We start from the raw sequence: 21202 nt of genomic DNA, 5'->3' as shown, positions 1-21202 counted from the left end.
CAAAACAACAAAAAATGAAACACTATCTGTTTTGCTGATGCTTTTGAAGATGTCAAAGTCAAAATAAGAATAATATATACATATTTTTTTTCAAAGCTAATTTTTAATATACAGTAGATTGCAAAAAAGCGAAAGGTCACTCTGTGTCATGGCGCTTGATCTGGTGATGCCCTGTCCTTGTTTGACTTGCAAAATGGAAGCAAATATACCATTGCTTTACAGTCTCATTAGTTGCTGTCTGCACAGTGTGGAGGTTGACATATAATAATCCGTAATAATGATGTGCATTATGCCCAATAGGTTGTGCTCTTTGAACTAAAAGACTTAGGTGGTAAAAACAAGGTCTGTGTAAATTAAAGTGCTGCATTTTAACCACAGACCAGTGTTTTGGGTTAAAGGAAGGCAATGCATTTACAATATTTCTTGTAAAAATTTTATTAGTAGACAAATGTCATCATTCAGTGCAAAAAAAAAAACAAACAAGACAAACGATTTGTTCCTCAAACATAAATCCAGTACTTTTCCAGCACCGATAAGCACCATTTAGTGGAAACCAATGTTGAAAACCAGCAAGGTTTCATTGGCTTTCCAAGGGACGGTTGTTCCACAGAAATCCCCAGAGAAGAGCCGTGAGTCAGACCAGATGACGTGGATCTTGGCCGTAGCACAGCTTCAGTACACAGAGTTAGGAGCTTTCTTGGAAAGCCCTGAAGTTGAAGGAAACAGGGCTATGAACCATTGTCGGTATACTTGTTATTAATCATTGACATATTCTCAGCTTGTGACTACTGCACCATGCTTCATAAACACAGTTATCTGCGCTCAAAGAAACCCTCGACTACAGGGAACTAAATCAGCAGCAAATCTTTGTTCCAAGTTGTTCTGTGAGCACAGTCCTTGACCTCCTCTGCTGCCAAAAAGAGTGTGCAAACATGCCTATTGCTCAGTAAAGTTTAATCATACCTGGATAGACTGGATCTCGCATCCAAAATGCTACTTATGCTATTGAAAGTGCTGTCATGCTCCACACCTGCCTCTTCAGGATGCCTTTTGTGCAAAATATTATATTCTGGCTGGGACAGATTAGCGAACACAGGATTGTTCTTAGCTACTTGTGACAAAAAGTAGCTACCGAACAGGGACTCTTTTGCTGCCTGCGGGCTGCGCAGATGGAGTATGGTTTGGGCTGCAGGGTCATGCCAAGTTTGGGAGTGACAGTGGGGACGGTTCCCGGTGGGAAATGAAGGTGAAACCTCTGCAGCAAAGTGGTAAAAAAGAGGAACATCTCCATCCGGGCCAGCTGCTCCCCCAGGCACTGACGTCGCCCTGCAAAAAAAAAAGACAAGACACTTTGCTTTAGACCTTTAACAGAGACCGAATTCTTCTCATGTCTTATTGGATGTGCATGGTCTTGTTTGTGTCAGATAGTGGGTGAAAAAACCCACATTGCATAGCAAGGTTTGCTTGAGATCACAATGAAGGAAGAAGTAAGGGTTTAGCATAATAACATGTTTTCACCCATTATTTGCCCCTGTGTTCCATTAACACCTTGTAATTGCAAGGCATTTGTGTTGATGTGCTGCAACAGGAGTGGACGTGTAATCTACCGACAGCTGGAAGAGACTGACCTAAGGAGAATGGCAGGAAGGCCTCGCGCCTCACAAAGTTCCCGTTGCTGTCTAGAAACCTCTGCGGTGAGAAAACTCCCGGGTCGCTCCAGTACTTCTCGTCAAAGTGCACCGAGTAGAGGTTCGTGATCACCATGGTGCCTTTGGGAATGGAATAGCCGTTGACGCTGGCGTCCTGAGATGTGGCGCGAAATATGCCCAGGGGCACAATGTTGCAGAAGCGGAGGACCTCGTGGAGGACAGCTTCCACATAGGGCATCCTTTGCTTGTCTTCCAGTGTAGGCATTCTCCCATTGGCCAGAACACTGTCAATCTCTCTGTGCACCCTCTCTTTGCAGAGGGAAAAAAAACACGGAGACACATCAGACATTTACGAAGGTGTAACATCAAAGAGTGTTGAAAACGTAGAGCAAAATCAGGTCATGTTTGCAACCTCACCTTGTATGTTGGGATAAAGGGCCATGTAGAGCATGGCCCAGCGCAGGGTGTTGGTTGTTGTCTCTGTGCCGGCAATGATCAGCTCTCCCACTGAATAAATGAGGTTCTCATAGGAGAAAGTGGAGCTCGGGTCTCCTGAGTTCTGCTCCAGCTCATCCAGATAGGCGTCGACGTAGTGGCGGGGCACCTGCGGCACCCTGCCCTGCGAGAAAACCTTGATGGCCTGCAGCAGGAAGTCGTAGACCTCGGCCGCGTTGCGGAAGAGCCTCTGGTGTTTGCCGAAGGGCACGTACTCGATCCAAGGGAAGGCGTTGTAGAGCAGAGCCCAGCTGCTCACCGCCAGCTCCACGTTTTCGCTGAATATCTCAATCATGTGCTGGAAGTTGCTGTCGTCGTAGGTGAAGCGCTGGCCAAATATGATGAGGTTGGTGATGTTGGACACGGCGTTGGTGACCAGGTGTTTGGGATTAAAGGGCTTCCCCTTGTGCTCGTCGATGGCGTCCACGAAGAACATGCACTCCTCCGAGATCCTCCTCTCGAAGAGTCGCTGGCCGCTGCCAAAGTAGCGAAAAGAGTTGCAGGCGAGCTTGCGGTGCTCAATCCACCCTTTGCCATATTTACAGTTGAGGAGTCCTTTGGGATGCAAAGCACAAGGTTTCTTACTTGCGTTGTCCTGCGACTTTATCAAACCGAATCAATGAAAGCGCTAAGCTTTGCACCCCCGACCCAGCGCCTCACCTCCCATTTTCGTCATTTTTTTGAACAAGGGCAGCGACGGGCGGTCCGCAAACACCTCGCTCTGGTGGTACAGGCATTCCCGGACACAGTCGTAGCCATTCAGCACCACAGTCAAGATGCCTCCCAGGTCAATGCTGAAAATCTAAAAGGCACATGCTGCAGCATGAGAAAACCAACCCCCTTTTGTTGGCTGCAAACAGATTGTTATGCAAATGGCTCATTTGTCAAGGGAACATGGGACCCCAGACATGTTCCAGACACTTTCTTTCTTGTGAAGCAGCAGCAGCAGCTAAAAGCCATTTTTTTTGTAATATCTGCATCTACAGATGGTGTCAATTTGATTCTCGAAGTGTTCCATTGTCTTGAGTTGCCAAGTTTACTCCCCCACCCTGCAAACCAACGTTGCCTGCAGCCTGATGCTGACTTGGACCTTTTGTTCGTTTCATAACTCCTTCCCATTGTGTGCAGGGTCAGCCGCCGCGTCAAGTCGCTCAACTGCAGGCGTTCATTTGAGCGCGCGAGCACCCCCCCCCCCCCCTCCCGACCTCAACCCTTACCTGTCCGTGAACTTCACTCTGCTTCTTGAGGAAGACGTGCGGCTCGGTGGCCAGAGACAGGATGTTCCCGATGACAGGGATGGCAGACGGACCCGGGGGGAAGCCCGGGGGTCGCCGCTGCTTGACGAGCTGGCGAACCAGCAGGAGGGCGAGGAGCACCGCGGCCAGGCAGCCGGCGGCGAGCAGCGCCTGCCCGCAGGAGAGCGACACCGTAGGCGGCGAGCTGATAGACACCATGTCCTCCACGAACGGCGCGCTTCGAGCTCGGCAGGACCAAACTATGCTGACTGCGCGTCTCCTCGGCGCAACTGGAGCACAAAGGCTATCATCTTGCACGTTCTCTGCGCCCGCCTCTCAGGCGAAGATTGGCCAGAAACTCAAGGCTAACCAGGGGTGAACATCGCTCCGTGGCGGATCGATAGTCCCGGACATTTTTTTTTTTTTTTGGTGGTGGGGAGGTTGGACCCGTTAGAAGGGTGTCCCTTGGCTTTTTTTTTTTTTTTTTTTTTTTGAAAGGTTGTACAATTAGTTGTTGCTGATTTTTTTGCATTGAGTAACAGCAATCCAAGAAACACATGCAGGAAGGGGCTTACCTAATGGACAAAATTAATGGGTTAGGGTTGGGTAGCCCTAACCCTTATCAACATGTTGAAATATACACAAGAGTGCAAATTATTATTGTTATTATTATTATTATTATTATTATTATTATTATTATTATTATTATTATTATTATTATTATTATTAGTAGTAGTAGTAATAACTTCTTGTATATAAACCCATATGTGCAATATCTATTAAACATGTGCAATTAGATTTGAGAGGATCAGTCACATCATAAGCTAGTTGATATGCCCTAATCTCTTTCCCTGAGGTTACAATTACATACATTAAACTTCAAATTGGTTGAAATTCAACCTGGCTTCCCAACTCAAAAACTCTCCTTCATAGGTTGGATTTCTTCTTTGCGCTTGTTCAAATATGGTACAACACTACAATTCAGTTTCCCCTCTAACAAATCAATCTGTGTGTCAAAGATACCACGAGGAGCACATAGAAAGAATCATTTCACCATTTTCTTTTTCCTTTGCATTTGTTTGCATAGGCTAGACAAACATTTGCACGCGGGGTCCAAAAGTTGAGTATGTTGTTTAGGTGGCTGACCCTAAAAGTTATGTATTGCATCTTTTTTTAAACAATTGACTGCAATTGAAATGAATGAGTGGATGCATCACTATACCTCAGGCAACCTAATGCTCATGGGTGTGTGGAACACCTTATCTCAATATTCAGCGTATGGCATGAATTTGCTTTGAGCTGTCCCAGAAGCATCTTGGGGCATTATGTCAAAGGTAACAACGTCTTGAAGGGTCACTGGGACGGATAATTAAGTTTTCAGCAGTGAGGAAGAATTTATTTTGAATATTTCGATTAGTTAACATAAAAAAAAAGGAATATTCCATCTGTGGGAGGCCGTTTTAGGAAAATGCATGTTGATGAAAACTGTTGTTTGGCTAGTTGATCGGCTTGCTGCTTTGCCGAAATTATATAGTGAGTATAAACCTATGAGACATGTATGAAAAAACAAACCCAGTATGCAACTGCTGGATAACTAACTGCACTGTGCTAGTTTGATTCCTGGTGGGATTTGTGCCCCTTCATGTGCCCACTTTGCGTTTTCTTTTCATGCAGCTCCATGGCTATCCTGTGAGTACTGGTGCTTCCTCCCTAATACCCCCCAAAGCAGATAGTTTTAGTCTTCACTACCACACTGACCTATGATAGATGCTTATTAACAAAGTTGTGTATGTTCCCAGATTACTTTTAAGATATTAAAATCAATGGAGCCTCTTCTGTCGTGTGAATGTGAATGCAATGTTCTGCAAATCAACTTTGGCCCAGTGAGCTGCTGCAGCGTTCCTCGTCTCCTCATGTTAGAGGTAAGGTCATGCTCTGGACTCACTGGTCAAAGGTTAGGGCAGGGGCGACATTCCAAACATACAACAGTGTGTTCTGACTTGGTGGCTGAAAGCTACGGGTTGATGGAGGTGACAGATCTTGCAGATGCTGAGCGTGTGATTATTGAACAGAAAAATGCACTGCAGAGAAACATTTTGCACTTGGAGCTGTGATCAGTTCATCACGACTCATTCCTCCTTTCCAGGCGTGAAGTTGTTTACCTAACCGTGCCTTCCTGCTGACGCAGCTGGTGAGCGTTTCTTTTTTTTTTTTTTTCAGATTTGTCGGATACCTAATGAGGAGATTCTTGTAAATGACTTCTTCGCTTCCTGCCGGTTTCTCAAAGCCATTCTGGAGGCATTAAACACATCCGTCTAATGTAACATAATTAACATGTTCCCCACTAATGCATTATCTACTTATTGGTTTGGTTATTTAAAACACCAAATGACAAATCCAGGTGATTAATGTCAAGCAAATATGAGACAAATGTCTATAAAATAACCGTTGGCCCTATTTACAAAATATATAACAATTTCTTTACTGTCAACTTTTACGAAATAAATATGTACCAAAACAATGTCAATATCAATTGTCATTTGTCAGCCAATAATGCTTCCTGGCTAAATGTGATATCCAAATTTGATATCCAGTACCTGTAGATGTTTGGATGCCTTTCGTAGGAATGTCGCTCATAGAGCACTTCATTTCGCCCAGCTTACTCCAGTGTCTCTACCTGGCATTTAGCCAATTGGCTGGGGGGGGAAATCATACAATTTCTCAGGATATGTTAACTTTAATTTGAAGAATCAGCTTTACAGTTTTTTTTTGTCTTCAGTTTAAAATACTAAATATTTGGTCATCAGTGGTGTAAAAAAACATGTGAGGAGAAAGTAGAAGGACGTTATGCGCAGAGAGAATGTAAAATGTAAATGTAAAATGTGGCAAATCAAACAAATGACGTAAAGCTGTTGTTTTTATAGCAGTGGACAACACATTTGTACTGCAGGAGATGGAATGTTAGATAAGAGGAAAGGAAAATGTCACGTTTGCCTCCAAACCCTTTACACTGTACGACCCTTTCCTCTTGTCATTTTTAACCCCAGTCTCATATTGGATTTAGTGCAGTTAGGGTTGTGTGCTGGAGCAACATCAGTCTTTACATTACGAGGCAATTTGAAAAGCATTCTTCCTGTTTGGGGTCCCCTGACTACGGCCGTTCCACAGCAAATTGTTTTCCACCCAGATGACTGGGAATTATCAACTGAAGAGTGCTGGGGGGCAGAATCGAATTACCAACCATCCCTGCTCATACTAATGCTGTCCAGAACCTCCCTTTCCGACCAGAATGATGGCAGTGGCTGGAACATCAAGAAGTCATGTGATCCTTCTGTGTTTTCCCGATCAGGTGTGCAAATGTCGGGGGAGGTTTTGTAAATGGCCGCCAATGGAGAAGAGGAGACACAAAGGTTGGCTATTCAGTGGTTATTTCATCTTTGTTTCTAAGGGTCAAGCCAGTCTGTTAGCTGTTTTGCCAGTTTACTTGCTGCTTATCATTTGTCATCTGTTAATAGGGCAGCTTTCCACAACATTTTTTTTTTTTCAATTATTGAACTAAAGGCCACAATTAAACATATGGCAATTAAACATATCTCTCCATTTACAATCATGATCCAGAATTAGACATCACCTGAGATTTTTCTTTTCCAAACATTATTATTAAATAAAACTACAGTTTTAAAAATCTCACAATACTCGGTCACCACCCACCAACACACCAACCACCCACCCACAATAGATGATTTGAAATTTCCACAAAATATCTCCAAACCAATTTTAATTTCAATTTTAATTTTATTTAAAATCTACGGGCTCAGACCAGCTGATTATCAGCAGTTGCCCAAAGTAGCATTAGACAGCTTTGAAGGAGATTCTCACGGGAGGCTTTCAGTTGAGTGCCAGCCAAGGATGACGCTGTTTGTCTTTGTCAGGAGACGCAGTCACACTGACTCCGTCAAGACTGTCGCTGATGAGCGCCGCAGCGAGCGTAACACTGCCCTCTGTGTCATGAATGCTCTCCTGTGTTGTAATTAATTTTCCAGGCCAACTCATGCCTAACATCAGGGGATGTGAACAGTGTGAGTTAATTGCATTCTTAACAAATAGCCGTTTCCCCTTGGAGTCTACCTCCACTGATGTCCTCTGCTCAGAGCAGACACTTGTGAATCAAGGCATGGGGTCCAGACGAGTGCGGGAGAAAAAAAAAAAAGAAAAAAGACGCTTGTACGGCACTCGTTGCTATGGAAAAATCCTACCACAGCACTTTATAGACCCCATTGTCTGTCCTGAAATGTCTTCACTGGTTGTTCCCAACAACATGACCACAATTGCCAGAAATTGGTGTGCAAAAGTCTCATCTTTTCTCTCTAAACAGTTTCAGAAACGACTGTCTGAAGCTCTGCTTGTTTGTTTCATCGGGGTTATGCTCACGTTTTTGGCGGTGAGACAAGCAGAACACTCGCAAGGCCTCGCCATGCATGACATCATTCAGGAATTCAGGAATTAGCTGGCAATAGACCAACAGTCCACTAATTAGCACAGAGGGAACCAGCTGGATTATCCACCATGATGTCACCCATTGACAGACAAGCAGAGTCAACTTTGGGTCCCAGCTCCACCGTGGTGTAGACAGGAGATGAGAAGAGGTGAAACTCTAAAAACAACCAGAGCATCTGAATGAATGTTATTTAATAGTGACACCTCCTATAAAGGACTTGCTTGGGACTATCTTTTCTGTGATAGTGAAGAAAACTGCACAGTGAACACACTCACTTGCACTGCATACTTGTAAGTGGACATTCTGTTTAATTGGGTTCAATCCTGTCACAAAAGTGAGAAAGCAGGTCCAGATCACTTGTGCAAAGGTTCTGACACAATGGAGCCATCATGCCAATGGCTGTACTGGATTTGGTTCTATGTTGTGTAAAAGGAGGAACTCAACAGTCTTGAAAAACCAGCAAAGTTGTGTGGAACTCTTCTTTCCTCCAATGGTCTTGGAAAGGTCTTCATTCATTCATTCATTCATTCATTCATTCATTCATTCAGTCAGTCATTTCAGCCAAGACAAGTTGTGAAATGGCAGCCATCATCTGTTCCTGTGTTTGGTGATAAGATAAAAAAAAAAAAAAAAAATCACTCACAATATTGTATAAAGATTAGGAGTCACATTTCCTTTTTTCAGATTCATTTTCTCTGATTGCTCATTTTTCACATGTAGCTATAAGTAATTTCAGCCCTTATGTTGATGTCTATTGCACAACTTTGTTGGCCTGCTGTAAGATGTGATGTTGTTCATCTGATTGGTCGGCGGCGTGAGGTAAACAGCTGGACCAGCCAATAGCCTCTCATCAAGTTAATATTATATACCCATGAGGTTTCTATATAAATCCCTGCACAAGAGGGAGTGTCCAGTAGATTCACAAGTGAGTCTGTCATTAAGTTCTTCAGCACCAGACGCCCTAACCATTCTTACGGTGAGTAAAGACAGATGACTTTTCTTTTTGCAGGAGATACAGACTTTAAAACTGTGTATTTTATGAGTCTAATGCTAAATAGTAGCTGGCTGAAAGGAGGTTACACTTGGTAATTATTTCAACAAGAACTTATTTCTATGTCTTTGTAACCACGGTGAGAGGTGAATGTGAGTGTATATACAGAAATGGATACATTTTGAACAGAAGAGCTCATTAAATGTTTTCTTTTTAAGGAGAATTTATTATTTAATGAGACTGTTTTTGTGTTTTGGATGCATTTTTTCACAGGGGATCATGTTGCTAAAACTCTGGACCCTCCTTCTTCCCTACGTGCTGATAATTTGCCAGACGTATATCTCAGAGGGAGCTCCATTCAGGTGGGAATGATCAGTTTAAAGCCAGCGTGTCCAAAGTCAATAGAGTGTCAGGCAGGGGAAATCCTGAAATCTCCAAAAAAAACAACAACAGATCATTCTCGAAAGAGAAACATATTCTCTTTCAGAAAATACAAGTTAAAAAAACAAAATATTTTTGTATTTTCTGTAATTTTTTGTATAAGCATCAAACAACATCCAATTATTTCCCCCTCATTTGCTGAGGTTATCAGTAATTGTAAATACTTAGAAAAATGCTTGGTTCATCTTTTTTTAAGTTTAAAGATTCAGTGTTATTTTTTTCTGCAATGCATATTCATTTTTCTGTGTTTTCAGGAGTAGCAAGGAGTCCATGTCAGACGGAGTCTCGCTGTTTAATGATGATACACAAAGGTTATTTAAAGTCATCAAGGAACTCATGCAGAGAAGTTTAGATGAGCAAGAACTCTCAATGGCTGAAGGATACAGGTATCTATCTATCCATCTATCTATCTATCTATCTATCTATCTATCTATCTATCTATCTATCTATCTATCTATCTATCTGATCAAAGATTTCATGAATTCATTCCTGTTGTCCTCCATTAATTCATTCACTCAGTAAATCAAATTCATAATACTGAACCCAAGTCCTTATTCCTTATTACATTCTCTTCTGAGAAATCCAAACACACAACCCATGTGCAACCATCTGCATGCCATTGCCACTGTAAGCCTGTTCCTGCATGTTTGTCTCTATCTCCTACAGTTTGGACAGACCCATATCTAAGCGCTGCACAGGCTTAAGCACATGCGTGCTGGGTAAACTCTCCCAGGACATTCACAGACTACAAACCTATCCACGAACTGATGTGGGTGCAGGCACACCTGGCAAGAAGTGAAGTCTGTCTGCGCAAAAATGCAACAAGCCTTCTAAAAAGAATCACACGATTCATCTCTATCTATCTCATTTGTCTTTTCCAAGTGAACATATACTTATTTTTCCATTTCCATAGCTAAAAAAGAAAACATTTGTTTTTATGTATGTTATTCATTATGTTATTTATATTCCTGTAACCATCTTCTCTATGTTCTTTCAACCAGCAAAGGTCTATGTCAGTCATTTTGAAATTTTGGAAGATCTGTAAAGAAGCGTAATTGGATTTTGCTCAATAAAATACGTACAGTGCAGCTCTAATTTACTAATGATTCAAATAATTTTTCTCTTGCATTCTGTATAACTGTAATAAAAGTTTAGTCGATCAAAGTTGTTTCTAAATCATCTGACATTGAGGAAACCGTGAAAAAAAAAAAATCAAAAGTGGGAAAATGGTAAGCATGGCTCTGTACAATGATAGCAACTATGGAAAAAAATCTTGTAGTTATTAGGTCTTTTTTTATTTTTTTATTTTATCTTTATCACCCAATAAACTGTGCCACTGTTTTCCCTCCCTCTGCATTGCTCTAAGTAATGCAACTACACAGAAGCGAGGGTGCAACACGGCCACCTGTGTCACCCACCGCTTGGCTGACTTCCTGAGTCGGTCTGGAGGACTCGGACACAGCAACTTTGTACCGACCAATGTGGGGGCCCAGGCGTTTGGCCGTCGGAAGCGACACAGCCCAGTGTGAGCGACATACTAGGTGCGTATACATTGCCACTATAAGCCTGATCATTACCCTGCAACTGCATTCATTTGCAAAAAGAAATTGACAGCTACATTTTTTTTTTTGTTCTTTCCCGCTCCAGGACCAGCGCTCCCCATGGAGTGACACAGTGGATTCAGTATAGAACCCAGAGTATATCATCACAAACACTGACAGATTATTTTCTGATGGCTGCCAGAGAGTCGCCATTATTTATTGTTCATATGTGCTTCAGAAAATGAAATAACTATAATTAAAATCCCTGCCATCATTTCTCTTCTGCTGAAGTGAAAATGGACCATTTGTCTGTCAAATGTGCTTCTGACTTTCAGCTGCAGTGTGTGTCCGACACTTTCAGAAACTGTGGCTTCCTCGTAGACAGATGTGAACGCTTGAAATTTAGCAATGATTCTAAACATCGTCAAAAATGTCAACTGAAAATTGGAATAAATTGTATTTTAACTATGTTACACCCTTGTTGTTGTACTGTGTTTGGTCATTACAATTAAAAATACAGAATAATTGTCTTCCAACAAGAACAGAGTCACGTCTGGGGGGGGCGCGAACGATCACAGCTCTATGTCTGTATTTATCCAGTTATTTGATTTGAGGAAATCCCTTGATGGTTCAATAATCTTTTGTATGTTTTATCTTAAACTCACCATGCCCTCCAGTGGTCAAAAATGATTTATTACCTTTTAATAGAGCAGGCAGTGGATATAAATAAGGTTTTCACTTCCCATCAACAGTCCAATAGATCAAAAAGAATCGTGAAAAAAAAATGTCTGGCTGTGGGCCCGTATGTATTGGCCAAACTCATTTGACACCTATCGGCAGGGTATTTCTTCTTAGTGCTTTAAAAGCACTTCCCCAACCCAATAAACCATGCCTTAAAACCGCATACAATGCAGTGAACAATCAAAGATATAGTCTGTCTTAGATGTGTTAGGCCAATGTAAACTGTTTAACAATAGCCAGGCATCTAAATGTTAAAATCTCAAAAATCAATATTCTGATTCCTTCCATTTCACAAGAGAACAACAGCAGCAAACCAAAGCCATTTGCCTCCAAATAATGACCTTAGAGTAGAAAAGAATGAAAATAGAAAGAGATGGGTATGAGAAAAATGTCTTGTTGTCCTTATGCAAGATGGAATTCATTTTCAATCCTTGAAAACAGATGAGGATTTGATTTCACAGGACTGGAGTAGTCTTTATGTCACAGCCTCAGGCCATACCAGAGACCTCAGATCTGACATGAGTGATGTTATGTGAGGCAATAATGTCAAACCTTACTCAGATTTCTTAGAACTTGTGGTTTTAAAACTTGCTATATCATTGCAAAATAGTTTTTCAGTTGTTCAAGGATGACCACATAAATCATCCACCATATCATTTACTAAGATTTTTTTTTGGCATCTCACAAGTAAGAAACACATGAAAGCACGTCTCCAGATTATTAAAGCACTTTTACTAGAATCCATTTTGTATAAGAAAAAATGGGATAGTCTTTGTCACTGTTTAAAAAAAAAAAAATAAAAAAAAAATAATAATAAAAAAATAATAATAGTATTATTGTTGTTTGTCCACATGGGACACCACACGGCAATAAAAGGAACTTTGAATAATGGTGTAAAAATACAAACAGTTGAACAGGAAAGTGTGGGGTTCGCCACAGAGCGGCGCCAGAGATACAGGAGTCATCTGCCTTCACACACCTGTTGCTAATCACAGCACACACCGCAGCCCCGATGCCGCGAGCCAGAGAAAAGGTTTTGCCTGGCAACATTTTCATCAAGTCGGTCGGCTCTGTCATTAACATCTATCCATCCATTTTCAATTCGCATCGGGCGAAGGTGGGGATGCACACTGGACATGTTGCCAGTTCATCGCAGAGCCACACCCGTTATTGACACGGTAAAGAAAAACAAACTACGAAACAAACGACGTAAAGAAGTACGTTTCGTGGTCGCCAGTGTCGGTGACAGTCGTTCTTGGTGACACGTTCGTTCCTGTGTTTGGAAATAAAACAGGTGGCGCGAGGACGGACTAACTAACACCAAAAAGGCTCGACACAAGAGGCACCCCCCGTTCGAAACTTTCCACAACATGGCGTCAACATCCACCTGAAGGTGAGAAACATTTTCGTGTCACACGTCTTGAAGGTTTTGAAACAAACAAACAAATTGTAAGTGTTATTTTTTTGTGCATGAAAACATTTGGTTTCCTCCTTATTTTACCTCGCTCCGGCTACTTTTGCTACTGCTCAAATTTGTTAATTTACAAAGTTCTAAATCTTCTTTTCAAAACAATTAAATGTTATTGTGAGAACGACACTTTGAATATGGCGCTGTCACAGTGTTGTGTAATGAAGAGATTAATTGCTTTGCTGTCTGCTGCCTGTTGCAAAAGACCGAGCTGATCGCCTGTGCTTGTAAAATGTCAAATGCTGTTCTGTGAGAAGGCCTTATGTTAGCAAATCGGTTTGAAACTTATGAAAATTTAAGGGTGAGAGGCAGCAATTGAACGTGCTATTCGGTAACCCTAATGCCATGCAAGTCTATGGGGTCAAAAGTCAACTTTGTCCGAGAGACATGAGACCACTTGCAGGTTCATCGGGAGCCCCCACGTCAAATTTGGGGCTAGCTTGTTGCATGAGTTGGTTGACTACTTATCACGATCTATGCATACATAAGCCTTCAAACTCACCCGGTATTTCAGCTATTACGTGCAAGTGTTAGGTTATCTGTCCATGTGCACAGTGCCTGTCAATGCTAACACAAGGAGGAGGAGCAGTTGTCGTAAGCAAACCATCCTAATGTGCTGTTGATATGACATGTTTGGAAGTTTGTCTGCAGAAATGGCCAAAGCCCTTCAGAATATTTGCTCATATTTAGCATAAATTAAATGTCATATTTTGGATAACTTTTTAAATGTTGTGTTATTCTCAACATCGACAGAATGCATTGCTCTTGAGGGTGGAACGGCTAAATTAGCCAGTCGATTCTAGCTATCAATAGTGCTTGGATGGTTTATTTAATTTTTTTTTAGTTTTGGCTTTTCTTTACTGTGTTGTTTGATTAAATTTCATTGACTTGTATATAAATTTTACCTGTGAGGTTCAAGGAAATGGGTGTACAAAAATTTAACATCAGTTTAATCTTGATACTTGACAATTTTCTCTTTTGTCATGTATCAAGTTTTGTCTTGCATCGTTGAGAAGGTTTTTAGCTTGTACATTACTGACCTTTTTCTTAAAGTGTTACCAAACATCGTTTTGTTCGTAAAAACACGACATGGGGTCAGGGACTGTCGAAAATTCCCGATCCAGTGATGAAATAATCACGGAGGCAGTGAATGAGATGAAGCTGACTCAAGCCCAGTGTCTTTAAGGACCACTGTACTTCCTGAAGTAAGTCAAGCTGTTACACTTGAGTGGAGGTAAAATACACTTTAAATTCAAAGCCTGAGCTGAAAAACTGTGACATTCGCATAAAATAACAATTTCAAAAGCTGTTTTAGAAATTAAAGATTTATTTATTTTTTTTACAGTATGAAATTTATACAGTTCCACCATAGAAAATGTGCCACCTTTTTCCATACTGAAGATGGCAGCAAAGAGCCACACAAGGCAGCTACTCAACTTGGTTAGCTGTTTTCTGTTTTCTTTTCTTCTGTCCTAGATTTATCTAATGCATAATTAATGCAGAAGCCCTGGCAGTAAAACCATCTAATCAAACAAATTATTCCAGCAGGAGAAAATTCATGGAATGACTCTAAGTGTAGTGGTAACAATAATTGATGATATCTCGGCATCCATGATGAACATACTGAACACTTGATGGCAGTGTGATGTTTCATCCATAATTACCTCTCTCTTCCCTTACATGCCCAAAATGTCCAGCTCATTATTTACTGTAAAACTAATAAGAATATTTAAAAATCAAACGGTTATCATTGACCAATTGGCATTAGCTTTGCATTGGGGTGATTATCGTCAACCAATTATGTATTTTTCCTGGTATTGGGTTGACTGATTGTGGTAGGCCTGTGAGTGCTTTTCAATGCGATTTTTCATTAAATTTATTTCAAAAATAATATTTTTGATACTTGAGACTTAACAGGCCTTTCCTCCAAACATTGAACCTACCAATGAAAACGGCAACGTCTTTGGTCACTTTAAAACTTCAATCATCACTGGCGCTTATTTACCTGGCGAAACAGATATTTCTAACGACAACATTGAATGGAGTTTGCACAGGCCACCTTGTGTTGTGTCAAAGAGCTCTCTCTCGCAACCCGCCCTCCCCTCTGGTTCTGTCTCTGAAGGCGCTCTTTGTAGGCAAAGGAATACCCTGTGTGCACTCTGACAGCTGTAAAGCAGGCCCGCTATACAGATATGAATATTTGCCGCTGATGGTCTTCTTTAATTGTAAATGACAGAGGGATTTATAAAATACTGTGTTTGATAAAGATGCCCGTCTGATATTCTCCTAAAAGAATCACATGCAACACGCACTCCTAATTGCGGGACCTCTCATTACTGTCGTGCCATGGGACCTCGCTGATATAGATAGTATAATATAACATTCATGTTGTGTAGCGTGCCTTCTGATCATTTGTGCATAAGCAGCACGGTCCATAACTGGAGTCCTGTATAGATCCCAGCTGACAGTGAGGTTGTACCATTCTCACTATTAATTATGTAGAGGATTTCGATGACTATCAAACATGTGGGGCAGGCATCAAGATTTCTTTTTTTATTTCAAATAATGTGCATATTGATAGTTTCGTCAATAAAACTGACACTTTTTAATAGAAAATAATCAAATAATGAATTTGTTCATTTACTATTGTATTAACACAGCCAACAACAATTCCATTTTTATTATCAAAATATTTTTCTTTTCCAAAAAAAAAAAAAAAAAAAATATTAAACATATATTTTTTAATTTCTCCAAAATTTTATACCCCCCAAATAAAATCTTCATGAATTATTTGATCTAGCTGAAAAGTCAGCCACTGGCAAATTAAAATGAAGTTGACTTCCCAGGTAATGACAGAAAATAAAATTTAAATTTCATATTGCCGGCTTGTCTACATGACCTTCTATTATATTGCAGGACACTTTTTTCCCTCAATCATTCCAGACAGTTAAACCAACCAACCTTCTGCGGCTTCATATTATTTAGCTCTGCACTGTGACCGCTTTATTACAACTGTACCAACACCCATCCCACCTTTGGCCTATATCACACAGCAGAGAGCAACTCGCATGCTGCTCATTGTCTCGCAGCCACACTTTTAACTTCAAAGACGGATTCACCCTGGTGTCTCCAGGGGAAAGGGGGACCAGAGCAGCCTGCCTCTGCTGCTTTGCCGTGGTTAACTATGACTGCAGGGGCTGAAGCACCTCCTTATTCCTCCTGATACCCGAGCGCCGGTGGAGGAGGAGGGGGAGGAGGTGGAGGTGGAGGAGGTGGAGCGCACCCTGCCCCGCGCCTTTCCACTGCTTTACCTGTCCCTATGAAACAGGCGCATTATGCGCCCCAGTACAAGGCTGCACTTGTTGATGCATACAGTGCATGTATAATGAAAGTCTTTAGGTAACCAGCGTGCCAAGGTGGGCTTGACCAGTAGCTCCCAGTGGGGGGAAAGCTGCTTTTAAATCATTTTGAGATGCACAATAATATAAAATAATGCTCTGTATCAGAGACATTGATCTGATTGCCTGGGCTTGCAGGCAGCACAACATTGCATGGCATCTACTGGTTATTAAATTGAGTTTCCATAGAATTTCCAGCCTCATATATAGATATCTGAGGTGTTGATGTAACGCTTTATGCCTTGCCCAGGTCGGCACAGGGCTGAGCTCAAAGAAACAATGTGGTGCGGCGTATTTAATATATTATGAACAAAGCCTTTGTCTGAGCGGCTCACATACTGAACAAGCGGTCCGGAGTCCAGTCTGAGCAGCTTTGAACTATCAGGTCAAAGACATCACAGAACTAAGGCGCACTTTCGCATTCATCTTGTACCTCACAACCAGAGGCCCGTCACATCTGTCCTTTGGATTGTCCTGCGTTTCTTTTAGGTCCGGCGGGAATCATAGGTCATCTCGAGGCTTTTATGTCCAGCTTTTTATTTATTTATTTATTTATTTTATTTTTCACTCCTCACCTTTTGAGGAGGAACCGCAGAACCTGTGGGGGCGCCTCCCGTTCGCGCCGCCGCAGAAAACAAGTTGCTTTGTGCGAACGTTACTGTGTATATCTCATTAATCCACATGAGTGTTTTCTTTAAAATCCTGCAAAGGGTTTTGTCCGCATCAACAGAAAAAGTGGGCACAGCTGTGAAATTCAGTGGCATGAAATATGCAAAGCAAGCCCACCACAGAGAATAACTGAAAACACCGGTTCTTTTGATGTTAAAAACCTTTGGTTGTGCTTGTCTTCGTTCTACTTGCCTGTGGATGTTCTAACCTTCTGTTAAACTCGCTCCAGCGCCGCACTCTGTCTCTCTACATCACAGCAAAGTGTATCTCACCCCCCCCCCCCCCCCCCCCAAGCTCTTGAAGGCTTTTATTACTTTTGGCCAAGTGTGCGACTTGTACCACTACCTTGTCGTGGCAGACACCAACAATCTGTATTAACGAGGGGCAGTTTTATCCTTGCGTTATCGCGTTTCTAACGATTTAGTTTTTTGATTTCCCCAGATTTTCCCCGAGTATTTAAAGTTAAATCTTAAGAAGAAAAATAACTTAACTTCTTTGTTGGTAACTTATGTCCTTTCTTCATGTATAGACATGCGCACACACACACACACACACACGTGCTTTCAAAAACAAACAAAATGCCACAAATAGGACTAATAATCAATCAACCGTGGAACAGGCATCCTTTGACTCCAGGCTATTATTGCTCTGTGGGCCTGTGCGTGTTGTGCAGTATTGACTGTTTTCATGATCCATTCTCAAATGGGAGGTAGCCTGCATGCGCCGCGCATTGCCAAGCACAGAGGAAACACAATGCAAACAGGTCCGTGAGCAACATGATCCTCAGCCACACTCCATTTACCCCTCATCTTCCTGTTGACATGGAGAAGCCCTCTGGTGGAACTCGGAGGACTGGGTCTGGCTCCCAGTGGCCAGCCAGACACCGCTGCACTGGCAGGCTCTCCGCGCTCCTGAAGAGGAGGCTCTGCATTAGTTAGTATTCACCGGACATAACAAGCCCTTTGATGTAGCCAGTGTTCTCTTTACTCACCCGAAGCATCAACATTTAATGAGACCTGATATCAGCCTTTATAGTAGCCGTGAATATTTCAGATAAAAGCAAATTGTATTCACCAATACCAACAGGCCCGCGAGGAGGTGGTGGGCTCGCTGTCACCTGTCCGGTGTGAGTGACGTGGTGGAGCTCGAACTCTGCCCGATGGGATATGTTCATTAAAACAGGCCCATTTCACTCTCTGTTAATCAGCACCACATATGTCATGGGAGGGTACTGCCTGGAGCTAAAAACCAGTGCATAATTTATAACTCCAGGTCAGCCTCTGCAAAAACTGCATATTATCTCAACAAAGATGCTTTACTCTCCTATCATTCTATATTTACCGTAATGTCTTGATGTGTAACAACCAGGACAAGGCTGTTTTCCTCAGGGTGAGATTCCAGCATGCAATTCATTGTCAATTATTTAAAATAAATATATATATATATGTATGTGTGTATATATATATGTATATATGTATGTGTGTGTATGTGTATATATATATATATATGTATATATATATATATATATATATATATATATATGTATATATGTATATGATGATGATGATAGATGTACATCTAATAGTTGACCTTTGGAAAAACAAAAAAAGTCTTGATCAGCCGTCTATGTAACAGTGTGTGTGTGATAGAGATAGAGACAGAGGAGTAACTCAGAGCAAGCCATGAAGTGTCAGAGCGAGCTGTGACACTGCAGGTGTTTAAACTGTGGTGATGTAATTGGTCACAAGGGGAATAGAAACAAGAGCTCCACAGTCCTTGATTTGATCCCTTGGTTATTGATTTCTCAGTCTGCTTCTAACAGAAATAATTGCCACATGTAATGTATTATTCAATTACAAGACACTGCTCTCAAGTTTGGGTTTGATGGTCCTTTTTGAATCACTGAGACCTATGGATAATTCAACGCTGTCAGCCCATTAAGCGGCGCGAATATTAAAAGGTATGCGTTAATCCTGACTATTTATTAGCGGCTGCGACACTCGGCAGAACTCAAAGTTCACCACTTTCAGCCTTTGTATAGCTGAAGGAAGTGGGCTCCGACTCGGGCATTTTTCTTACCGTGTCATTTAATTCTGCAACATCAAAACTTAAAAAAAAAAAAAAGCTAAATCAAAATAATTGCAACCAAAGTAGGTGATGAAATGTGAAAATTGCGTCTAATTTATAACCTTCAGATGGCGACGTGATGCATTCAGTGATGTCTGCAACTTTGCATCATAAAAACCTCAAACTGTACAACCCCAGTCAGTAAAGACAGTAAGTGCTGCGGCAGCGCGCATCATCTTTATGTCTGTTTTATGCTGATGGCAAATGCAATTTGAAAGAAGGATGCCCCTCCTTTTTTTTTTTTGTCGTCGCGTTTATCTTGTCCAAGAAAAACAACTGTAAACTGTAAAACCCAAGTGAAGGCCAAAGTTTGTTGGCTCACGTTTCCAAATATCACACTGGATTCTTACTTCCCACATCACAAGTTAATCACGTCTTTCATTAAGCCTGCTGCCTACTTGGAGTTGGTATCACAGAGCCTTTAATGAATGCAGTGTGATGCTGTATTTTTGTCCCTGTATTGAGCCTTTGCAGTTTTCTTGAGGGCAGCCCTTCTTTGCATGTGCCTGGCTGAAGAAAGTGCCTTTTGACGGCTGGATATCTCGCAGTCTTAAATGTTGCCCCAGTTCTGTTTGCGAAACCACATGATCGGATTTTTGTTTTTGCATCAATTTAAACTTTCATTTAACATTTTAGCACATTTCTGCAAATAACCCCCTTCATATTGAAATCTCTAAGACATGTTTTTATGTAGCCCACGGACTGTCTCTCTCTTAATTATATCGGGACGTCATCGACGTACGCGCTCCCATTGACCGGGTTCAGCTCTGTTTACAGGACAATGCTCTGTCCTTTTATTTAGCTTTGAAACATGGAATCAATCTTGGTGTTAAATCCCTACCTCTCCATGGCTGTGCCGCGCTGTGTGACACAGTTTTAATGATCAGCCATCCAGCACTTGTTTATGGCTTCGCTTCCCAGTCATGTTCTGTTAATACCCTCTCCTGTTAATATTTATCGTCTGTCTTAATTGGTTTGATGTCAGAACACTGGATGCCTCTGTAGACCCGCTTGTTGAACTGGCCGCGGTGTTGTTTCAAAGTCTTTATTACTGTCACAGCCGAGTCCTGTTCATTAAAGCCCCGCTTTCTATTTTCATCAGTATAAAAACCGATTCTGTAAATGCGAGGCAGCTGTGGAGGAGTCAAACCCTGCAAGCGATCACAGGGGAGGCGCTCGGTCTGTATAAATTATCAGGAATATGAGCTCGATCGAAGATGTTAATTGCACGAATGGTTAGTTATGTTGGGAATTTCCATGCATTTCATGCAGCGATAATAAAAATGAATTTTTGAACAAAGGGATCTTAAAATAATATCTCATCTACAGAGAATACCCACATCAAACGAATAATTAAAAGCTTTGAAATATATCTTTGTGGTCAGAAATGTGAAGCACCAGCCTTGTGAATATTGTACTAGGTTCAAGTTAGTCAAAGGGAAAAAAACAAAACCGGAGTTAATTAACAGTTATTACAGGCCTTTTCAACTTAAATTTGACTTTCAAATATTAGCTCTTATATATAAACTATGCTTCTGGCATCTGCAAATTAGCTTTAGTGTATCTTCTCTAATTAGGCCTCAATGAACCCGGGCAAAGTCGCACACAATAACATTAATAATTCAGCAGCTCAAGATGGTGTTTAAGGGTGGTCATTAGAGTGCATTTTATTTGCCCTGTATGATTTTAGTAAATCACACCATAGTTAAAAAAAAAAAAAATATATATATATATATATATGTAGAATAGGTCAAAAGAAAATTAAATGATAAGGTGATCATTGATAATTATTCTATTTTTGAAAGACTTCATAAGGGTTTTGAGGAAGATGCTATGATGAAGCCAGGTTCGCTTTGTGTTCTGAAGCTTGATTTGCTTTAGGTGACACCTTTTACATACACTATGTTCAAGTTATACCTTTTTTCATTCTTAGCAAATAAAACGGCTCT

The 21202-nt window shown here is 41.3% G+C and overlaps 2 protein-coding genes across 3 annotated transcripts; one reads left to right on the top strand and one right to left on the bottom strand.

Moving 5' to 3' along the window:
- Window positions 1-1033: 1033 nt before the first annotated feature.
- On the bottom strand, window positions 1034-3701 carry cyp2r1 (cytochrome P450, family 2, subfamily R, polypeptide 1). The gene is made up of 5 exons (XM_076021883.1): window positions 3362-3701; window positions 2805-2946; window positions 2067-2699; window positions 1629-1958; window positions 1034-1326 (listed from the first exon to the last, which is right to left on the bottom strand). Exons 1-5 carry the CDS (start codon window positions 3596-3598, stop codon window positions 1109-1111), a joined length of 1560 nt encoding a protein of 519 aa, XP_075877998.1. The 5' UTR covers window positions 3599-3701; the 3' UTR covers window positions 1034-1108.
- A 4264-nt stretch (window positions 3702-7965) lies between these two features.
- On the top strand, window positions 7966-11323 carry calca (calcitonin/calcitonin-related polypeptide, alpha). 2 transcript variants are annotated; one of them, XM_076021866.1, is made up of 5 exons: window positions 7966-8853; window positions 9142-9230; window positions 9564-9695; window positions 10676-10850; window positions 10957-11323. In XM_076021866.1, the coding sequence occupies exons 1-4, from the start codon at window positions 8749-8751 to the stop codon at window positions 10836-10838; spliced, it is 489 nt and encodes a 162-aa protein (XP_075877981.1). In that variant the 5' UTR covers window positions 7966-8748; the 3' UTR covers window positions 10839-10850; window positions 10957-11323. The 2 variants fall into 2 exon arrangements, with proteins under 2 accessions (XP_075877981.1, XP_075877987.1); XM_076021872.1 differs by lacking the exons at window positions 10676-10850; window positions 10957-11323 and adding an exon at window positions 9976-10567.
- The last annotated feature ends 9879 nt before the right edge of the window (window positions 11324-21202 follow it).

Source organism: Nelusetta ayraudi, unplaced genomic scaffold (genome assembly GCF_046127955.1).
Source record: "Nelusetta ayraudi isolate G7.1 ecotype Tasmania unplaced genomic scaffold, CSIRO-AGI_Nayr_v1 ptg000002l, whole genome shotgun sequence".
Classification (NCBI taxonomy): domain Eukaryota; kingdom Metazoa; phylum Chordata; class Actinopteri; order Tetraodontiformes; family Monacanthidae; genus Nelusetta; species Nelusetta ayraudi.
This window is presented reverse-complemented; position numbering and strand designations above follow the sequence as displayed.